Source organism: Molothrus aeneus, chromosome 3 (genome assembly GCF_037042795.1).
Source record: "Molothrus aeneus isolate 106 chromosome 3, BPBGC_Maene_1.0, whole genome shotgun sequence".
Taxonomy (NCBI): Eukaryota; Metazoa; Chordata; class Aves; order Passeriformes; family Icteridae; genus Molothrus; species Molothrus aeneus.
This window is the reverse complement of record NC_089648.1, coordinates 19,281,743-19,300,996: the sequence shown is the minus strand read 5'-3', so window position 1 is coordinate 19,300,996 and position 19,254 is coordinate 19,281,743. Positions and strand designations below refer to the sequence as shown.

The following is a 19,254-nucleotide window of genomic DNA, read 5'->3' as shown; positions in this document are numbered from 1 at the left end:
ACAAATATACACAGCAGGACAAATTTTTAAAAGCAAGAACTTCAAGTAGGAAGTAAATACAAAGAAGTTATTTCTATTTCTATCTGAGGCAGTAATACCAGTTTACTACACTGATCTAATAAAAATAATGATGATAATGTGAGAAAATGCATAAATGCCATCTTACAATTTTTTATTTTACAAATGAAATGCATGAAGTTTTAACCTCTATGGTAAATGTCTAGTCTGTTAGACAATGCCTATAAATATTCCGTAATTTAAGATTACTGTAAGATTTTAATAAAGCACAAGGAATTTTTTGCATGTCAGAAAGTCAATTTGCAGTTTAGTTGCAAACTACCTTGAAACAGAACTAGCTGAGGTGTAAGTAATTTTTGCCAAATACAAATTACTGTAAAGGAAAAGGTAATTAGCTTTACATATTTTGGGAAATACTTTCTTTTCAGTATTGGGTATAAAACATTTTCCTTCTTCAAGTGATTTTTGGGGTTGGGTTTTTTATTGAACAGCTCAGCTGCATGTATCTTACATATGAGTAGGGAGTGTTTTTAGGAAACCTGCTTTAGAGAAGACATGAACAAAGTCTCAAAAAAGCCCTCACTGCAGTAAGGCCACATTCAGACACAGAAAAAGGTATCAGCATTAGGACAGACCAGAAAAGGAAGGGATATGGGGGAATAATTGTATGTTTCCTCTTTGAATATTCACCAAATGGGGCACAAATCGTAGCTGCTATAATGCATGCCATGCTTTACACTGATTTTCTACACTTGGTACTCCCTTGCTGAATTGTTTCTGAAGTCTGTGGCGATTTTTTTTCCACAGCGAATCAGCAGTTTTTGAAGAGGTCTCTGTGCAGCCCAGGAGTATGACATTTACTAATGTGTTGAGATTGAGGGATTCTCCTTTGTAGAAGCCAACACTAATAAGAAAGATATGGTTCAGTGTCCTGGGTATTCTTCCCAGTTTTATTAATTAGATGGAAAGCTTCTCCCTCTGGAATACTGCAAGGTATTTATTAACACTTCAGCCCACAAACTAGAGTAAATTCACAGTAGTGGAGGTAATTGTTACATACACCGGCTCTTGTTATCAACTTGGCAGGGATAAGCAAAAAAACCCCAGAGGTTTAGATTACGATCTTTTTCATGATATTTTAATTGTGCTTCTTAATCTGCTAAATTAAAAACTATAGTACAATCTTATTCAGATCACTGGCAAAAAAGATCGTATCAATTTGCAACAAAATGTATGAATGCTCCTATCTCTTTTAATTATACAAAGAATTTAACAATTATATTCAATATGGCTGCAGAGTGACTGAGATACAAACTCTTTCTTGTGCAGTTGTGCCATCTTATCCCTCTGCTCCTTCACATTTTATTCCATGTCTCCCATCTTTTAAGGCACACACTCCCTTCCCTAGATGATCCTTGGTATCACCACCTCCCTTCTCTCCCTTCATGATCAGCATGGTGACATACTCCAGCAGCTGTGTCTGAGCACAGCGATGACTGATGATGACCAGGCAAGCACTCCAGAGTATCTCAGCTACTCTTGTGCTTCACAGAGAAGTGTTAGGTATGCCCAGAGATACTTCACGTAACCACATTTCCCTCACTGCTGCTTTCAGCCTTCCTCCTTTTCTTTGCATTCTTCTGCTATCAGACCCTCTTACTCCTTCTGGGCACCAGTATGTCAATTTATAGTGCCACCAGCAATGCCCTGTCCTTAATTGGTCCACACTAATTTACCTACACTTTTTTTTTTTTTACTATGCAGCTCTCAGTGCTCTCAAAAGCTTAAGAGTTGGGTTTCATTTTGCAATCCTTACCCTATTTCTACATTCTTGCACCCACCAAGTGTTCTGATGGGCCCAAATACCTCAAACTGGCTCTACTACCAGGTGTTTGGATACATTCATCAGTAATTTTAGAGATTACACAGAAAGCACAGTTGTGTTTTGTGAGGATGCACCATTTCAGAGGTCTAAATCAAAATTTTCACATGCCAACACTGCTGGATCATCTCTTGTTTCTTTGGCTTTCTCCTTGACCCAGACATCTGCTTTCAAATGTCTGCTGATCGTTCTTTATGGTCACCAGACATTTACTGTAGCTTCCCTTATGGATGTCAAGTGCCCTATCAGTGATCTGAGAAGGAAAGGGGTGAGAATTCTCTCATCTATTCTGTCAAAATCCCGCTTAGCTATCCTGACTGCACAGGGCACAAGTCATTTATACCTGGCACTTGCCAAATACACCCCTGTCAAAGAGCTAACTAACTTACTAACATCAGCACTTTTCAGGACTGTATTATAGGTGATGTCAGAAGCATAGGTGTATAGAATGAGGTATATTTATACAGGAAAAATATGAGGAAGAATCTGGCCTCCCAAATCTTCCACTGTCTCTGTAATTCTGCTGGAGTCACAAAGTCCTTCTCTTTCTCACAATCTTTCTGTGTCAACTAAAGATACAATACATATAAATAAATTAACAGGACTGTTATGCTGTTTCATTCATTTAATGTCTGAAAACAACAACAAATATTTTAACCAAAAAGATCTACAAAGTATATTCAACGCTTCTATAAAATATGTGAAATATATGAAGAAATAAACTGGCTAAAATATTTAGAAAATGATGGAACTCAACTTCAACACTTCCTCTTCATGATCTTTTGGTCTATTGCTCACTGTTTGCTAATGGGTAAAGTATGAGAAGACATGAAGCCCCTTTTCTAAGTAGTTTAGCCAGCTTATCCCTTTATCCCCTTCATATCCACTTCATATACTTCATATACTACATATACTACAAAGTATATTCAACATTAAGAAATGCTGAATATACTTTGTAGACCTTTTCTTGGCTAAAACTGAGCAATACAAGAGAGTTTGAAATGGCTCCTAGTAAGGTGACCACTCTTCCCCATGTATTTCTGTGGATGCAGGACTATGCCCACAAAATGAATGCCCACAAATGTGTCTGGCATTGCATTAGGAAGAACACCAAGTAAAACTGTACACAGACATTGATATTATACTGTTTGTATGAAAATGCACAAAATACATTTAATTAACTCTGGGCTGTGATACAAACTGACAATTCTCAACAGAAATTTCAAAGCTAAGCCTGACACCTTTTGAGTCATTTTGCTCAGTAAGATACATATTTAAGGCCAGATTTCTATACATTTGTATGTATTTCTTTTAATATATGAAAAATGTATATTATTTACCCAATTGCCTGAAATGTCTATTGAAGAAATACATATTTATTTTTAAAAGCAATCCATATATTATTTACTCAGTGGATGAGAATGACTTCAAAAACCCGTTCTGGTCCATCAAATAAATACATATTTATAAATGGTTTTTAAAATGCATATTATTTACCCAATGGACTGTAATGGCTCTGCTAGTGCCATTACATGTAAATATGTAATTAGCCACATAATAAAAAATCCACACAAAATTTCTCTGAAAACCGTTATATTTCCATGTGTCAATGTACAGTACCTTTTCTATTGTTATTCTTTTTCTTTAAACAGCAAAGGTGATTACCCTATGCTAATGACTAAGGCTTTGCCATATTTCAAACCCCCACTAGCTCTGCAATTATACAAAATGTAAACTTGAAATCCACATTTCTTCCTTTTAAAATTAGTGTTTTGGAATCCTCATCTTGCAGTTGGTGCACCTGGCCTGGATCTTTCTGCCAGCCCCACGGATGCTGACCAGACTTTGCATAACTGAACACTCCTGTCAGTAGGAGTTTGTTCTGTTCTCACACAGGCTCCTCCACACTGTCAGCCAATGCACCTACATCATTGCTGGGCCATCCAATCTTGTACTCTGCCAAACTTATTTATTTTTCCTCACATGGGTTATTTTCTGCAAAGCACTAAATATCCTCAGAAATCCCTTTTTCTTGTGAGAGTGAGGCCAGGATATGAGACATGCAACTCCAGGACTACAATGTATTTTATTACACAGTCCTGTATAAGTTTGTATACAAAAGGATGTAGCACCAACCCCAAATATTTGGGAATTAATATTAAGAACAAGACCTGCCAGGCCTACAAAAAATTGATGCACACTTTCCAACAGGAATGAATAGTATCATTTTTAGCAGTGCATGTGTGTGGAATAAGTGTCACACATTAAGATGTAAATTTTATTCTCTGAGCTGAACACCAGGTGATTAATTCTGATAGCATGGTGATCAATTGGTACAGGTGCTGCACCTGAGTAATGTTTGTTTCTGTACACATTGGTAGCAAAGGTGCAGCACTAACACAGGTGTCACTTGTGTAGTTGTGCAACATCTCTGATTTCCTGAAAACACTCACACTGGTAGTCAGGCTGAACTGTAGAACTGTAGTTCTGCCAGTTTTTTCAATTAGACCCATTATTGATTTGATGAAGAAGCAAATTAAACATACCATGGTAGTATGTAAAATGGTTAGACAGAACATAAGGTTCTGGTGCTGAGCTTCTTAGGCACATTACCTCTGTGTGCAGCTTTTCCTCACTGGTCTCTGGAGACTACAAAAATGAGAGACTTGCAAGACAATTTGGCAGCACCAGTCTAGCAACTTAGGTACAGAACATCCAGGAACACATTCATGTAAAATGCCAGGAAGCTCAAACTTTGCTGAGACCAGAGCTACAATTACTTAGTTGCTTCATTAAGATCTGGCATAAACCTCTTATATTCACAAAGCTGCTAGAGACTGACACCAGTTTGAGGATAAAAAAATATATATACATAGGTAATAACATCTTTCTTTTCAAAATAACAAGAGATTTTTGTTAATTGATGGTACGTTTAAGTTTAGATCTCTGGCATGTGGAATCAACACTGTTTACAGCTTACAACTATTTCTTTGCAATTTCCTCTCATTAAAGAACATGAGTTTTGATACCAACAATAAGTAACACACAGTGTCTACCCAGGATTTACATGTTCATATTTTTACAACCACTCTCCCCACCCCTTTGCTCAACATGATGGGGAACCCAAAGCAAGTAGGTGTGCTCACTAGAAAGCCTCTTCACTAATTTCCATTTAATTCATTTACCAAATCAAATCAAACTGCTACTGTGAAAACTATCTTCTCACAGAGGGGACTAAAGGATCTCTCCACAAATCACTCCAAAGCACCTGAAGTTCAGCTTCCCAAAGCAAGTTAGCTGAAACAAACACAACTAACAGGATGCTGCAGCAGCAGGTCCACCCAGGGCACACAGCTCATGGCAAGAAGTTTCTTAAGGTCAAGCACAGTAAGCCCACTGTCTGGCTTTGGTGTGCTTGAGACCTACATTAAGTCAGCACAAGCCTACAAAATCCTCTTTTCTTATTTCCGCACAGCCGCTTGTGTCGGAGCAGAGAGACAGTATTTTGCACTCTCTCTCTCTCTCTCTCTCATGTCACTCATCACTGTAAGAAGGACCAATAATATCATTTCCAACAGGCCCAAATTCCTGTTGAAATTAGCAGTGTCCTTGCAGGTATGCAATTTTAGGGCCTGTACCCTACAATAATAAATCAGTCAAAAATATATCAGTCAATAAAAGCTGTGCTGCTTAAGATGAGGCTTTGGTTTATTTTGCCACTCCTGCTGCCAGGGTGCAATCTTATGCCTCTTTCTTTCTTGAAAAGCATGTAAATTGTTGTACACAAATAGAGTCATTAATGGAAAGGAAGACATTGCAAATCAGACAATAAATGTATCAATTAATGCCTGGGATGCACATGAGGCAATCAATTTTCCCAAATCCCAAATCAATTTAAAAAAAAGGATAAAGAAAAACAGTTTGAATTTTCACTCGTCTAAAAGATGGGGATGAGAAGAGAGAGGGAGGGAAGCTGGTGTACCAATCCTTCTCCCTGTCTGTCTTTGCTTGTTTTGTATTTACTAAACCTGAGGAAACTTGAAAAAATTGTGAAAAGTTACTCTGAGGAAATACTGAAATTTCAGATTAAAACATCTAAAAACAAAGGAAGAGAAAGAGAGAGAAAGAATGCAGCAGGTATTAGGGAACTTCTGGCCTTCAGTCTTACATGTGCACAAGGTGCCTGCAACTAAGAAAAGGGGCAATGTTTCTCTTCCTGTGTCTTTTTGTGCACTGATGGAAGTGATGTCCTACAGCATTTCAAGTCATTTATTGAAGTTTGGTGGTGGTAGTGGGAATGTTGTTAAGGAGAGTAAAGAAAGCAATGTCCATTTGAAGCTTGTCTGTGAACTTTGCATGAACCGCCAGGAATAATGTAGTGTGATGACAAGCCAGTTATACCTTCCACTAAATTTGCTGTCTGGAATGAACTGAAATAGTGTTTGGTTTGTGTAATTACGTCCATCTATCTTTATATTCCAGCGGCATATCGCAAATTGAAAATACTAAAAATTGACTGTTGGTTCTGATATTTAATGATTGCCAAAGACAAGACGATGATTTATTGGTTACTTACCGATGTGACACATTTGCATCTTATTAGACGGAGATTACTATTCCTTAAAATGCGGACGAGGCCTGATCATGTCTGATGGATTGATTTGATTTGCAAATGTAATCAAACTAATAAGAGGGAAAAAATGAGCAATAATGCCTTGTTTTTCAACTGGCAATCACTCCCCTGCCAACAACGCTGATATCCCTGACTAAGCAGCCTTCACACAGTCTTCCTGTCTCCTCAAATAAACAAAGGGATGCAAAAAGCTTGATAAGAGGATAACGAGCCAAGTATGGATGTAACATGGAGCCTGTACCTCAGCACTGCACAAATGTGTCAACGGGAGTACCAGGAGAGGACTCATGGTGCCTTCAGTTCTTAAAAAGCAGCAAGCAAAAACCCAAACAGCAAAACTCTATTGTGAAAATCCCCTTTACTAAATGAGGGGGGAAAAAAACTGCATTTAAAAAAAAAAAAAGGTGGTTCTAATTCAGGGAACCCCAGGAGAACAGTCGTCACAAGCAAAAAATTTACGGAATAAATACCTGAAATTCCTCAACCTGATAGGAAGCTAATTGGAGAATGTATTTTGGACAACATGATTCAAGCAACTGGAATCACTGACTGTGGCCACAGCATCAGAGAACCTATTTCCAGGGGTATGTGGATGCTGTTTTAAAATTTTTCCAAATACTAAATGCAGGGTTTCTGTCACAGCAAACATTCTATCACTCTGGCCAGATGCTGATGTTCCTGTAAGCACTGAAATATGGTTCTAGATAAGAGCAGACTCTTATTGAGCTTGAAGTAAATGACCCTAATTCTCCACAGTAGGATTCTCTTTCTCGTTAATAATAATAAAAAGAAGTATTAAAAGAAAAAAAAGCTTTGTGCAAGGAATTGCACAAAGTCCCCCACCATTTACACAAAAGTGGTAATTCAAGCAGAAGGCAAATAATAAAGCTCTGAACTCCGTACAGGTTACAGATTGTGACCTGCGTATTTAGGGATTGATCCAAAGCAGTGAAATCAAGGCAAGTCTTTCTATTGGCCTAAATGGATTTTCATATAAAGCTTTACTAAAGAAGGAGGTTCGAGCGTGAATGTTGACAGCTGAGGAAGTGATCCTACATATATTTGGGAACACAGAGAACGCTGCACAATGGAAGTGCCTGTGTAAATAATGTGATTGTACTACTTAAATATTTTCCAGACTGATTGCTAATTTGTTTCACTAAGGGATATTCGATAATGTAAAAAAAACTTGCTTTAGGGAACAGCCATTATGAAGTGTCAGGCTAAAAACAAAGTTGAATATATAGCCCCAATTACCATGCTCAAAGACCTCAAAATATTTTCATAATTTAAAGTTTTATAGCTCATGTAATTTATACTTATTTTAACAGTGGAAAAGCATCCTGGTCAAATTCCAATTAAATAATTACATTTTGCCTACCTAAAATTCTCACTGCATTTTTAATTGGAAAGGACACACTTCACTGCTTCTCCTAAATTGTTTAGTATTGCCATTCAGTATATTAATAGCTACCACTTTCTACCACGGAGACAGTACACTTGTCCGTGCAGCCATCAATGGCAAATGGGAGTTCATCTGTGTTGGCTGCAGCACTGGAACTCAGGAGACCCATGGCAGCCCGTGCTCCCATCACCCTGTTGCAAGCTGGTTTTAGCTGTAGTTTTTCTCCCTCCTAGCAGGCTCTCTGAAAGATTTTATGATTGTCACTGATGCTGGCTGATTATGATGCTGCTGGTTATGAAGATGCAAATGTTCCTTGTCAACAGCCTGTTTCCTTCACTTTATCTCCTGAAATGCCCACCTAAGCCTCTTGTCAGACACTGCCCTCTGTAGGTTTATGGTACAGAGGAAGCAGGAATAACCCTGCACAGCAGTGCCCAGCTTGTCCCCAGTGCTACCTGCACTGCCTGTCTGGGGCACCCTGTGATCTCCCAGTGATCTCTTGATTACAGAGCCCATGGTGTGCTTCATGTATGAGGATTACAGAACACAGCAAATTACTCATCACCACTGATGTGCAAGGCACAATCCTGCAAACTCCAAATTTGTGTTGAAGATACTCAGCAAAGCATTGATGGAGTCCAGAAAACATTCAAGTAACTCAAAACACAAAGAAACTTTTCAAAATTTACTCCTATAATCTCACTGAATGAAGATCATCTGGCATTCACAATGCATTTTGCATGCTATATCTGTAGCTGAAGATTCACTGACATTAAGCAACCTGCTCCTGAATCCACCCAACAGTTAACTTTATCTCTGGGAAACTTCAAAGTAGTAAAGTGAAGGACGGATCACAGAGCAGAATGGCTTTCTACAAGAGACTGATATGGGGAAGGACTCTTAAATTCTTCTCACTGCAAGCAGAGTTAATTAATGAGAGACACAAGGGTCACAGAAAGTTTTATATGTTACCAGATATAGCTTGAATCGTACCAAGTTTGGAGTCTAATGCCTGTTCAGCAGGGCAGGCATGATGCTAAAACATAGCCAGAAGAAATCTCTGGCTAAAAATACACCCTGCAGCCTGCCAGTGCCATGATATATTTATGCCAGAAGTGCAACTTCTTTGAACAAATGTATGAGCAGCAGTCATTATCTGCTAAACTGCTCCCCCTTAATCTCTCCAACAGCTGGATGCACGAAAACTGCAGATTTGCCCCCGCCTCTTCTCCACCCCCACCACAACTCTTTGCTCCAGTGTTCTCATGCATAACATGTCAGGACTTGCTAAGAGAGCTGACTCGACTCTGCAAGCACCACTTCCACTGAACTTGGAGCCTTCTGCAAGTGTAGTTGTGTCTCATTTCAGTATTTGATTTCACCTCAGCTGTTAATGCAGCTGATTGAAACTGATGGTGCACAACATGGCAGATGAAAACATACTGGGGAGAAGGGTCAAATGCTGTGAAATTTCCACTTGTCTATAATATGTGCATCAAGAGTTTGGTGAGGAAAATACCTTGGCCAGACCAACATATTCTCAGAGAACTTTCCAGAACATGTTTTCAAATGAAAGGAAGGCTGTGTGTTTTCTTGTATGAAGAGTCATCAAAATATTTTAATACTGCCTGCTATGCAATATTAATTTTGGACATGATGAATTTAAGTAAAACTGAACACCAAGTCAAAAGTTACAGTCAAGTAACTGCTCCATCTAAGTAATTAAATAAGGGGGCATTCAGTACCTGCACTCTTTGGATTCTGTGCTTCTTGGGATTCTTTCTGCACACACATACACACCTATATATTTATATGTGGGTGCATAAATTGAGCATTGCCCAACAAAAAAGCTTACTACCAAGGAAGACGTGAGTTCATAAAGTCCTTGTATGATCCAGCTGCTGCAGAAGGTGATTACTGCAGACTCATTTTTTAAAAACTGCTGATTCTTGTATCAGGTTGGACTGAGCCCTGCCATTACAACCCAGGTGCTCCCCTGTTATCCATACACTATATATAACCAGACCCAGGTCACCATGTGCCCTGCCAGAAACGTGCTGACTGGCTAAGGGGGTGTTGCAATTCAGGTAATTAATCCTATTCTAATGTAGGTTAAGCAGGTGTGAAGCTGAACTTATCCAGAGAGAAAGTAGAGGCATTCTTAGAATTACAGTATTTAACTGGTCTCAGCCGACTTTGGGAAACTAGACCATCCTGTGTCTCTGACCCAGTCATACAGGTGGAGACCTGTCTGCTCTAAATCCAATCTAAGCAACTGGCTCTTTCCCCTCTCCCTCCTCCCATCCTGGATTTACAGTGTCAACATGTAGGCCTGAGAAGGTGCTCTTTTCTTCCCCACCCAGAACAAAGTAAATGTATTTTTGTTGGAGGCTTAGTTAGATGACTAAGTCAAATATTTAGTTTAAAAGAGCCTAAATAGTTACCATAAGAGGGCTATGTTGCTCTAAGTTTACTTCTGCATTCCCAGTGTCTGCTATGATCCTTTCAGAGGACAATTTAAATGAAATATAAAATTGATCATCCTATCTCCAACAAAGCCTTCAAGAATTTTAAAACTGAAAAAAACACTCTTTGTTTGGATGTTCTTTAAACAGTGGATCTGGTTGAAAAAAAAACTATTTTTCTAGAGGAGAAAAGTCCTGTAAATACAGAAGTGATACTTAGTGAACATGAATGACAGGCTCAGTTCTGCTGCATTTGCCTCTTCTGCAAATTCCTCACTTAAGGAATAATGCCAAGATTTGTTCCAACTTTCTTCCTGTATTTCTGAGCAAGGCATCTTCCTGCCTTGCAGCCATGCAGTACTTGTAAGAAGCTGGCCACCCCACCCTTGAGGTATGAACTGTACAGTTTGGGGAAGTTTGGGAAATGACACCCCCTCAAAGACTATTTCAGAAGTTTCAGTCTTTCATACAGTGTACTCTTAACCAGTGGTCTTTTAACAAACTTAAGCTAAATTATGGGGGGTGGCAATGAAATAGTCACATGCCTGAAAATCTAATGTGCCCCCCAGCTATCTTGGGTATGGGTATTCTGGATGTGTTCCACTTGCAAAAGGCAATTATTGAAGCCTCACATCCAGCTTGCTTCCAAAAAAAAAAAAAAAAAAGAAGAAGAGCGGAGATTACAGTAAAATTAAAAAGGTTAAGATACGTTTAGACCTCTTACCCTCTGGTAATAAGATTAATTCCTTGTTGGCTTAGAAGAAGGAAAACTGCTACTGAGTCATCTGCAATTTACACAGACCTAATCTAGTAAACCCGTTTGTCACACAAGAAGTGGGTACAAAGGTGAGCATTGTTGTCCCCTGAGTGGAAATACTTGCTTAAACCTTGATTCTGCACAGTGCTGCCGAGTCCTGAGGTGCTGAGTACACACAGGGGACAAAGGAAACTCTCAGCTCCCACTGGTACACTGACTACTGATGGGGATTTATCCCTTCAGGGCCAGATCCTTGAACAACAGAGGCTGGCACAGCACATTTGACTTGTACACCCATGACAACTGATCCCACCGAAGGCTCCTGCTCTGTCTCTACAGATTAACTGAGCAAACTACCATCTGGATTTCTTTCTAATTTTTGCTGTAGAATCTGATCACAGAACAAGCCCAAACCAGTTTTAATTTGCATATTTGTACACCCCTCTCAAAAACATCCAGATCTGCTCATGGAAGAGAATAATAATTTTTCTCCATCTTTTCCCCTCTCCTTTATTCCATTTAGTAGTGCAGTCAAACACTTGCAAGTATGAAAGGGGGCATTTTCAGCCTCCTGGTACTTCAGTCATGCAACATCTCTAACTCAGTCTACAAGACACCCAGGGTAATACAACACTCTTGATTTTGCTGGAAGAATAATAGCAAATGGCTGCTATATCATTTTGTACTTTTGCATTTAAGACTCAGAAACTAGCCATTTTTGTTTACAGAAAGAAAATGAAAAGCACTGGCATTCATTACTGTTGATTTGCTCTCTTTTTATTAATCATTTCTTATTTTTAAAGGGCCACAGGAGTGAACAACATAATGCAATGGTAGGAAGATATTTACCAATTTAGCACCTCATTATAAAACTACTCAGAAACCTCTTTGTCTCTCGTTTAACATAATAATTATTAGTGGCAACAAAAGTGGGTCCCACACTTGCACCATGATTAGCAAGTGATGAATTTGAGTTGAATATATTGCATTTTGCTAAGTAAACCTTACTATATCCCAAACCCTCAGTCTAAAAAACCATCTAATTTTAAGAAAATAATTTATACTCCTGTTTAAATGCATGTTTCCAAATTAACCAGTGATATTCTGTAGAAAACGGCCTCTTTTATGCTTGAAGTCTCCAGCTGCCACACAATTTATATCTCTTTCCTCCCCTCTTTGTTTTTCAGCCATTTTCCCTGAATGTCAAAGTCAATTTAGTGCATTTCACTTTGCTGAATAAATCAGAGGCGAAATCCTTGCTAAAAGTGAAAATTTGATTTGCTAAAAGGAGCTTAGGGCAACTATTAATCAATATATCCAGAGTGTCAAAGCTAAGGCCATGATAGACATGCATTCATTTGGAGATTGGTTGAGGCAGATAAAGGGGGACACTGGGAAAAAAAAAAGTGCAACAGCCAGACAGTGTAGTGTGAATGTTGGGGGCATGGGTGGAGGGAGAGGACTGATTTAAAAAAAAAAAAAAAAACAAAAAAAACAACAAAACAAGAAAAGGAGACAGTCACTCAGAAGGAAAAAGCAAGTACTTGTAAAGGAATAAAAGGTGAACTTAATAGAGACACAAAGTCACTATTTAATTCTGATCTTGAGAGAAGAGCATTTTAAATAAGGGATTTTTTTCCCTAAAACCCCCCACAATGTTAAAAGATAATAATTAAGCCAAGTTCTTCTGTTACGTGTTAATTCCATTTTTTGACTTTATTATGCTTTTGGTGATGATTACTCTTAAATAAGCTTTTCCAAGAATAGGTACAGATTTTGAAGTCATAACTAGCAAGAATTTCAAGTGCCTTTTTAAGTTTTACTGCACATTTATTTTATATTTACGTATAATTTGCAGGTGATGAGATGTTTATATGTTTGAGATTATTTTTTCCCCCCTCAGTTAATTTAATGCAAGTAAAAAAATGCCAGAAGTGACTAACCTGGAAACTAAAGTGCTTTTTTTACCCCAGGACATCTATGTCTAGCATTATTAGAAACCTTCTCACCTCTCTAGTGCTGTCTCTCTCAGTTCTGAACTGGAACTAGCAGACACACTTAGAGTGTGCATCTCTAGTTGCACACAAAGCCTCCTATTCTTTTGTACTGAAATCTGCTGAAATTTTCCTGCTGACTTCAGCAACAGATTCATCAAGAATAGCCCAACACTGTATCTCAGCTGGGTATGTTGGAAATTTTTAAAAACCTGAACAGATCCTTTGGTTACCACCTTTTGCCACAACACAGACCCTTGTTTTGTTTTGAAAATGCTGGGAGACTTGTGGACATGTTTATTCATGCATCATCCTTCCTCCTCCTCCCTACCTTGCAAGATCACTTAACCCTTCTCTGTGATATTGTTTTCAAAATATGAAAAACTAAAAAACTGCCACCATTCCCAGCACTTCAAATACCAGGATGGATGAACTGCTAGCATTTTAGGCACGCTGCTGTCCCATTCTGCTTAGAGAAACCGGAATCAACATGGTGATCTAAACCCTGGCAGTTCTGGGTGGTCCATCCACACTAATGCTCAAAAATAAAACTGGCAGCCAATTCCTGATTTCCCATATTGTACAATTCAGTGCCAGAGGTCAAGGAAGTAATTCGTTTTTGAGAAACCTCTTGGCTGAAATCTCTACCCTCAAGGCCCAGGGAATGGCCTGCCTTAGATCACATGTCACACTAGTTGTGAGTTCAAGAACATCTCCCTCGCAGGAAGAGCAGGTCTGGTTTCTGTACTTAAAGCATGTTTGTAGAAGGAGTTAAAAGAAGGGCAGATACAAGGCTTTTGATAAAGTGTCCCAGTTAGCACTTTGAGAAAGGGCAGGATGTCCTGATTCCCCGGGAGGCTCAAGTTATTATTCCTGCCAACCTCTTAGCACCTCACAACTCATCCTCCATTCCATGTCACATGAACAGCGAGCACCACATTTACATGCCCAGCTGCCTGTGGAAGGACAGGCACCCTGTGATGGGGTGCTCTCAGAAGCTGCAGGGCTGTGTCTGAAATGGCCCTAAATCCAGCTAGCAGCACAAGGGACTAGGGAAGGCTGAGCACAAAAAACAAATTTTACAGCGGCAGGCAGCACAGCTCAGACATAAAGCACAGGCAAGACCTGTCCCCCGTGCAGAGCTGAGATTCTCTATGGGCTGCCCCAACAACAATCCACACAAGTGACTGTGGTCAGCTTTTACCTACACAAGGGGTGGTATTTCTGAAACACATGGTGAGAAAAGGGTATTTTAGAAACAACAACACTGCAGCAAATCATGTTCTTGTTCAATATTATAATGTCAAACTACACCCCTGAGAGCTGCTTTGGAAAGGAAAGCTTAAATATTGTCCTCCACAAAGAGTATGCTGGAACAAAAATGTTTCATAAAACATTAACACTAAAATATTCAAAACATCCTTGTATTTGTTACATCAAAATCATGCCTTTTTTTTTTTTAATACTAGCACCAGTGGCAGTATCAATTTCTAACTATTCCCTTCCTTGAACACTGTTCCTGCTAAGAAAACAGGGACAACAGCTGAAGACAAGCAGGCTTATTTTACTAAATAATGTAACTAGTTATTTTTGATGTATTAGTCTGATTTACTGTTTCCAAACAAATTTTTCATCTTAAGTGCAAAAAGTTGATTTCTATGGTCTGGTTGATGTTTTTTCATGCATGCAAATTTTGTAGACAACATTTTTTCTTTAGCTTCCTGTTATGCACATTTTTAAGAGCTTAATGTTTGCTGCCTCCACTTAATACAAAAAATGTTGCACATTTTGGTGAATGTCAATGAGAGAGTTACAAAATTCCAGCCTAAACCATACTGGTACTGTGAGTAGGTATCAGCAGAAAACTACCCTATACAGCAAAAGCCTAATTAATATAATGCAACCAATGAAATGGAAATTCCCCAAAATACAATGTGAAGGGTGGGAAACTCAACTACCAGAAAATACTGAATTAAGAAAGGTTTCCTTATTTAAAAAGATAGCTAAAATAAAAGTTTAAAAATAGATATATAAAATAAAATAAAATAAAATTAAATTAAATTAAAATAAAATAAAATGTCTTGCAGAGGCTTCCTAATATATTTACAGTTTATTTGGGTCAGTTAATAAGAGTTTTGTCTCATCAGGCAGGAGATGAAGCAGCATCAGCCTCCCTCCCTAAGCACCTTCAGTATTTTACTAACGAAGTTACAGTACATCAGAATATTTTAATCTGACACAAAGAACAACAATAGATCTGACTGCTGGCCTGATAATCTTCTTATCACACCCTGTGAAACCTAGCTCTAATATTTGACTGAGCCTCCATTACTCGGCAACACATTCTAAAAAGGCCAACAATGGAGAGAGAATGAAGTGGAGTGTGGAAGTACCTCCATATCTACATAAAAGAGATTAGAGGCGACAGCGTTCCATTTTACAGCTCAATCATATTGTGTTAGCATGCGCTTATCCGAGCGCGGATGAAATTGAAAGAGAAATAAAAAAGAGTCAGGCAGATAGGAACCATAAAAGCGAGGCATGAGCAATTTCCAAGGATATAAAAGGATGCTAATGGCGGGGCCCTGTCATTCTTAAAAAGGGCTATTAGGGCACCATCATCTGTTCTTGTGCCCTTACGCCTCTCTAACTAAAGTCAAGCATTTCCTAATGCCATTGTGATCTTTTTCTTCTTCAGATAAGACATGGTCATGTTTCATAACAACACACTTTCCATTTATTTGATTTATAAATGCACAGAGACTAATTCTATTTACTGATAAAGGCTTTCCATATATATTTTTCTTTCAATATTTCCTTTTGTATATGGTATAGACTTTTTGTTCAATAAAAGCAACTATTGAAATATTTCCAATACAACAGAAATACTAATGATTTTATGAAAGGACTTGAACTTTGTATAATTTGAAAACATTTTTTAGTCTGTGACTGAAATGGGAAACGGTTGGCTGGGGCAGAATGAATATTGCATTGTTACATTTTTGTAGATAATCCTATTAAAAGGCTTTTTTTCACAAGAGCAAAAACATTGCTTTGGCTTCCTCCACGAAGACAAATTTTACATTGCAATGCTTTAGAGTTGAGATCTTTATTAGTTATTAAGCACCTGATATATAAGGGCCTTTAATTACACTGAACCTTAAGAAATCACTATAGTAAAGAAAGATTTGCTGATTGCTGCTTTGCTGTGCTAGGCACAAATTCACTACTGGTGTAATTAATCGACTCTACAAGATTTACACCAAGGGTTTACTTAGTCTGCCAAGCTACAGTGAACTTTTATGCAATTTGCACCCCTTTCCTAATTCATCCTTTTCCCCATCCTGTTATGCTTCTGACTACAGTAACATTTGTTAGTTTTGCAAACAGGCAGCACCAATGCAGGCTCTTCCAGATACTGTTTCGTGCCAGATATCAGCTGAGCATAGCCAGTCCAAGTTCATCCGTCCAACATTCAAAATCAAGCTACAAAAGCTCATTGTATTTGTCCTTTAGCATTTTGATTTTTGTGACCAAATGCCAGGCAACAAGCACAGATTTTATCACTGTCCTCTGTTACCTGACAGCTTATAAAAGGATTGTTATTATTGCCTGGAGTTTTTTTTTAAACTCTCATTTGTAAATGAAATGAGGTAAGTGCACTTACCTAAGGTGGCTTAACCACTGTAGGTGTGGCTTGAGCTTACCTTGTACTAAAATGCTGTTTTGTGGCAGGTAAGTTCCTCAAGTGGCTCAGATTTTAAAATTTCAGGGCCAGTTTATGGCATCCACACTTTTCCACACTAACCAAAGCCATGATTTAAAAGGCTGCTCAGTCTCATCCCTCTGCTCTTCCCATCGCTCCAGCCAAATCCAAGCTACACAGCATATTCACAAATCAGACTGACAAAAGTTCCCCTGCAACTGCTATGGAGCATGACTGACTTCTTTGAGAGCTACTCTATTTTGGTTAAGGTGATCTAGGTATCTTCCAAAGATGAAACTCAAACTCACCTGCTTAACTCATTCTGACTTAATTTGGGGTGCTTTATTAGCAACCAGTGTAAGACAAAGTAGCTCCTATAATATAGAGTGATGTTTAAATTAGTTTACAATTTGCTTGGGCTCATCTAGAACTGCTCTGAACAAAGCCATTCAGAAATGTCAGCTGTGTTCCTAACCACTGTAACAAATTGTTGCCTGAACGCTGCACACCTAATGACTTCAAATTAGCTGCACTGCGATATTGCCTGACAGTTCGTTACGACTGTTAGCAACATAGCCGGCGTATCATGACCAATAAATTGGTTTCAGTGTGGGCTGGGAAAGGGACTTCCATCAATTTGATTAAAGAAATTACTGTAGCATTCAAAGCATAAAGACAAACTAGTTTAAGGAGACAGAAATAAGTTAACTGTACCAGAAAAACATTGCTTGTGATACAAGAGCTTGTTTATACACCGTTTGTGGCACAGAGAATGACTAAATTTCAACTGACTATTTTAGAATCTCTAGGCTGTTGTCCTTCCTCTGAAGTAAAAAAAAAACAGCACTTCATAAAGGTACAAATTATTATTATTATTTGATTGTGTTTGTGTATATATTATGTTTATATTTATCCAAGATGACCCAGAAGAACTGGTAAGAACAAGAGAAAAAGAAACAAACAGCAAGAATATTTCTTTGCAATTTCTTTTGACACTACAAATAAAATACCTTTAACTCTGATAAACAAACAACTGACTGGATTATTTATTCTACTATTAAGTTGTCCCAAAATTGCATCTAAAATGAGAATGACTTATTACTCTGAGGAATGAAAGGTTATCCACTCTCATGCTTAATAAGGCTCCACTATCAAAATTAGAAAACTAATGAGCTGATGAAAACACACCAACATGCTCACTCATCAGCTGGACAAGAAAAATACCTTAAGAAACAAGAGAAAAAGCTGACCTTTTTTGTGTGACTTTTGTGAAAGGTGATAGACTGAGAACCCAGGAGACTTCTGTAAGTTTGTCTGCTAGCTCACGAGCAAGAACAAACATCTCTGCACTGGGGAGGGGCAAAAATACACCTGAAATGTTATCTGAAGGAACTGCTAATCTTCTGAGAAACTGCTTTTGATGATCCCCATTTTTCTTGCTAATAAGATTGCCAGTCAGCTTTTCTAATATCAGTGCATTTATGTGATGCAGACTGCAGTCCATTCCATGCAGACCAACTCTTACTAAGTTGTAAGGGGAGATTTTCTGGGACAATTCAGTTCTTTGTACTGAATTGCTGGTACAGTTCAGTTCTCACACTAGATCAGTCAATGGAAAGAACAATTCCTCTGTGCCTTGCCAAAATATAACTGAATTTTTTCACCTTCTGTGGTCAGTAGTGCTGCATTTACCTAACAGAGGAGCCAGCCTTATATTCAAATACTGCTGAATCAGATGACTACAGAGGAGAGGACTTGTATGACCCTTGATGCCAGGCTAATGCTCTGGATAGCAAAGGGAGTTTATCTTAATAATAACAATACATGAAAAAAAATTCTCTAAGTAGCATGTGAAACTTACTAACATTAGTAACACTCATAGCAACAACACTACTACTTCCAAGGTAAAACACATGACCATCTAAACTGTGTTCTGTGAGAATATTCTGGACCCTTAGGAAAACTTAATGCATTGTAAGGAGAGAAAAAAGTAGTATTTTTTACCAGCACAGAATAAGCCACGTGATGATTTCTGTACATTATGTATTTGCAACAAACCCTGTACGTACCTGGAATATGCTTAGCCCATCCAATGATCACCACCAGTTCTCTGTCTGCCAGGTCACAAAGAGTGGTAAGTGCTTTGATGTCACTGTCTGGAACAGTGGGGTCAGGCATAGCATAGATCTTCTCTGGTTCAGCCACCAGCAAATGGGAGACAATCTTGTTATCTGTAAAAATGGTCCAGAACATTACAAGATCACCAGCAGCATCATTCTACACTTCAAACAGACGGCTCAGATTTCAAAGTGCACAAAAATTTGTCTTGAGACACTGAACTTAATTACACCTTACTGTAACTTCATGACCCCCTACAAGTGGTTACAGCACAAA

At 38.4% G+C, this 19,254-nt stretch overlaps 1 protein-coding gene across 9 annotated transcripts in view; it reads right to left on the bottom strand.

Moving 5' to 3' along the window:
- ESRRG (estrogen related receptor gamma) overlaps window positions 1-19,254 on the bottom strand; it is a 371,220-nt gene that overhangs the window by 28,982 nt on the left and 322,984 nt on the right. For all 9 annotated transcript variants that reach the window (XM_066546421.1, XM_066546417.1, XM_066546420.1 and 6 more), the window contains one exon: window positions 18,930-19,091. In XM_066546421.1, the coding sequence (XP_066402518.1) occupies window positions 18,930-19,091 (162 nt within the window). The remainder of the gene's footprint in view (window positions 1-18,929; window positions 19,092-19,254) is intronic.